General features: G+C 46.5%; 1 protein-coding gene across 1 annotated transcript; it reads left to right on the top strand.

The window, feature by feature from the left end:
• Nucleotides 1-204: 204 nt before the first annotated feature.
• Nucleotides 205-1,362, top strand: LOC114171115. Its single transcript, XM_028056335.1, has one exon. It carries the CDS (start codon nt 205-207, stop codon nt 1,360-1,362), a length of 1,158 nt encoding a protein of 385 aa, XP_027912136.1.
• Nucleotides 1,363-2,901: the final 1,539 nt, after the last annotated feature.

The raw sequence follows: 2,901 nt of genomic DNA on the forward strand, positions 1-2,901 counted from the left end.
GATGACAGACCACCCCTACGCAGAACAATCAATACAATATCAAGGGGAGTCGCAGGAGGAGGGAGGTCCTCCTCATCGAGAAAGAGACACCTGAGAGCCGTCCAGCAAATACACGTAGTATCCAGCCGAACGCAAAGAAGAATGCCGCCCATCACTTTCTCAGATTCCGATTTCCAAGGCACCGACCCCAACCAAGATGACCCCATGGTCATAACCGTGGAAGTCGAGAACTTCGCAGTAAAGAAGGTTCTCATCGATCAGGGGAGCTCCGTAGATATCTTATATTGGAAAACATTCAACAAGATGCAGATACCCCTCGCCGACCTAACCCCTCACAATGAGCCCATATACAGATTCTCAGGTGAGAGAGTCCCCACCAAAGGGTACATCGATCTTCATACAACGTTTGGAGAGGGAAGACAGACCAAAACCATTCCCATTCGTTACTTGGTCATCGACGCCCACACATCCTACAACATCCTCCTTGGCCGCCTATCCATCAATACGCTGGGTGCCATTGTATCCACCCCACACCTCGCAATGAAGTTTCCGTCCCCGCAAGGCGACATCATCACGGTACATGGCGACCAACGCGTAGCCAGAGAATGCTACATGGCAAGCCTGAAACTCCCACATCCACCTCTGACAACCCACAACATTGAACAATCCCAGGCCCACACCACCCTAGCCGGCGATGACTTAGACCCCAGAATAAACTCCGAAGCACGCCTCGAACCCGTGGGGGAAACAAGACAACTCCCACTCGAACAACAAGGCCACTTCCTCCAGGTTGGAACTTCCCTTCCGGAGGGAGAGGAACGCCACATCGAGCAAGTGCTCAGGCAGAACGCTGACCTCTTCGCTTGGTCAGTAGTCGATCTCCCCGGAGTTCACCCCAGGATAGCCGCCCACCGACTATCTGTCTTCCCAAACGTAAAACCCGTCTCCCAAAAAAAAAGGAAGCTTGGAGAAAGCAGAAGGCAAGCACCTATAGCAGAGGCCGATAAACTAAAACAGGCCGGTTTTGTCGGTGAAGCCCAATACATGACCCGGCTCACCAACGTGGTGCTAGTCAAGAAACCTAACGGGAAATGGCGCATCTATGTAGATTACACGGACTTGAACAAGGCCTGCCCGCGGGATGCCTACCCATTACCCAGCATAGACAGACTCGTCGATGGGGCCGCAGGACATGCCGTACTGAGCTTCTTAGACGTTTACTCCGGCTACAACCAAATACCCATGGCTGATGAAGACAAAATCAAAACCGCATTCATAACAGAGGAGGCCAACCTTTACTACAAAGTAATGCCCTTTGGCCTCAAAAATGCCGGCGCTACATACCAACGCTTGATGGATTGAGTTTTCCAGCCACTCTTGGGCAAGTCAGTAGAAGTATACGTCGACGACATCATTGTTAAGTCCCCCAACGCGCAACAGCACTCCGCGGACCTAACGCAAGTCTTCAAAGCCCTTTGCACATACAACATCAGACTCAACCCTGAAAAATGTACATTCGGAGTAGACAGCGGGAAATTTATGGTTTCATGCTCACGCAGCGAGGGATTGAGGCCAACCTTGAAAAATGTCAACCATCATCGACATGAGAAGCCCCGCGAACATCAAAGAGGTGCAGTGATTAGTAGGAAGACTAACCGTCATCTCGCGCTTCCTCCCAAAGTTGGCGGACAAAACCAAACCAATGATCCAACTCCTAAAAAAGTCGACCAAGTTCACCTGGGACGACACCTGTGAACAAAACTTCAACACTTTGAAGCAACTCCTCACCACCCCCTAGTCCTAGCCAAACCAGACCTTTCCCTCCCCCTTATAGTGTACATAGCCGCATCAACGAACGCCGTCAGCTCTGTACTCGTCCAAGAAAGGGACAACACCCAACAACCATTCACCATTCCTTCACTTCCGCTGCATCTTTCACCGATCATTCACCATTTAGCTGCGAGAACGAGAGTTTGGCAACGTTCTACCGAACTGGCTCTCATCATGTGGTAATCAGAGCTCCAGTTTTGAGCTTGGAGCATGGAGGTCTTCAAAGATGAGTATCTCTGTTCTTGTTTCTTCTTTTCTGTTCGATTCTGTCTTGTTCTTACTTGATTGCGTTTTTTGTGTCTCTGTTGAATCTGTGCCGTGGTGAATTTGTTGTTGAAATTGATTCACAATTTGTTGCTCTAATTTTCTGAATCAATACTGTAAAGACTTTTTTTAGCTCGATGAATCTGCTGCCGTCAATGCATGCCTCTTAGGTTTTTAATTTCAATTTTGATTACCTAGCTTTCAATTTTATAATCTCGTGTATTTGTCTTAGGTCTTGTTAGTTCGTTTTCTATGTTAATGATTCCATAGATGTGTGCCTAATTTTTTTTTCTGTTGATCTATGTTGCGCGTCTATTTTTGTCCCTACTGTGTATCACATGCTTAGTTTCCTTTGTTTTGTGGAGTTCACATCTTGTTAGTAGATCAATAGCAACTTTCTGCAGTGTATTTTTCACTGTTTCATGTTTAATTCGTGCTGAGTTCTTGCATTGTTTGTCCAATTTCGGTTAAGATGTTTTTCACTAATAGTAGTTGATTTTGTTGTTCCTTTGTGCTTTGTTTGATTCTGTTCTTGCTCTGGAAATTCATCTGTTGGCCAAGGATTGCTGTGACCGAAGCATTTAGTGAGTAATCTCTCAATGTGAGCTCTGATTTGTATCAGACTCTATATGTGGAACCTCCAGCTTGGTCATGTGTATGCATAGGCAGTTATACTAGCATGACTCCATTACTGTGCACTTTACTTTCAGCATCAGTATTCATTCGCAGAATTCTGTTATGCAGAATTGAGTCATGCGCATTGTGTTTTGATTCCAGTTCTGCTCAGTTTATTGCTATTGCTTTGTT

Source organism: Vigna unguiculata, unplaced genomic scaffold, assembly GCF_004118075.2.
Source record: "Vigna unguiculata cultivar IT97K-499-35 unplaced genomic scaffold, ASM411807v1 contig_104, whole genome shotgun sequence".
In the NCBI taxonomy this organism is placed as follows: Eukaryota; Viridiplantae; Streptophyta; class Magnoliopsida; order Fabales; family Fabaceae; genus Vigna; species Vigna unguiculata.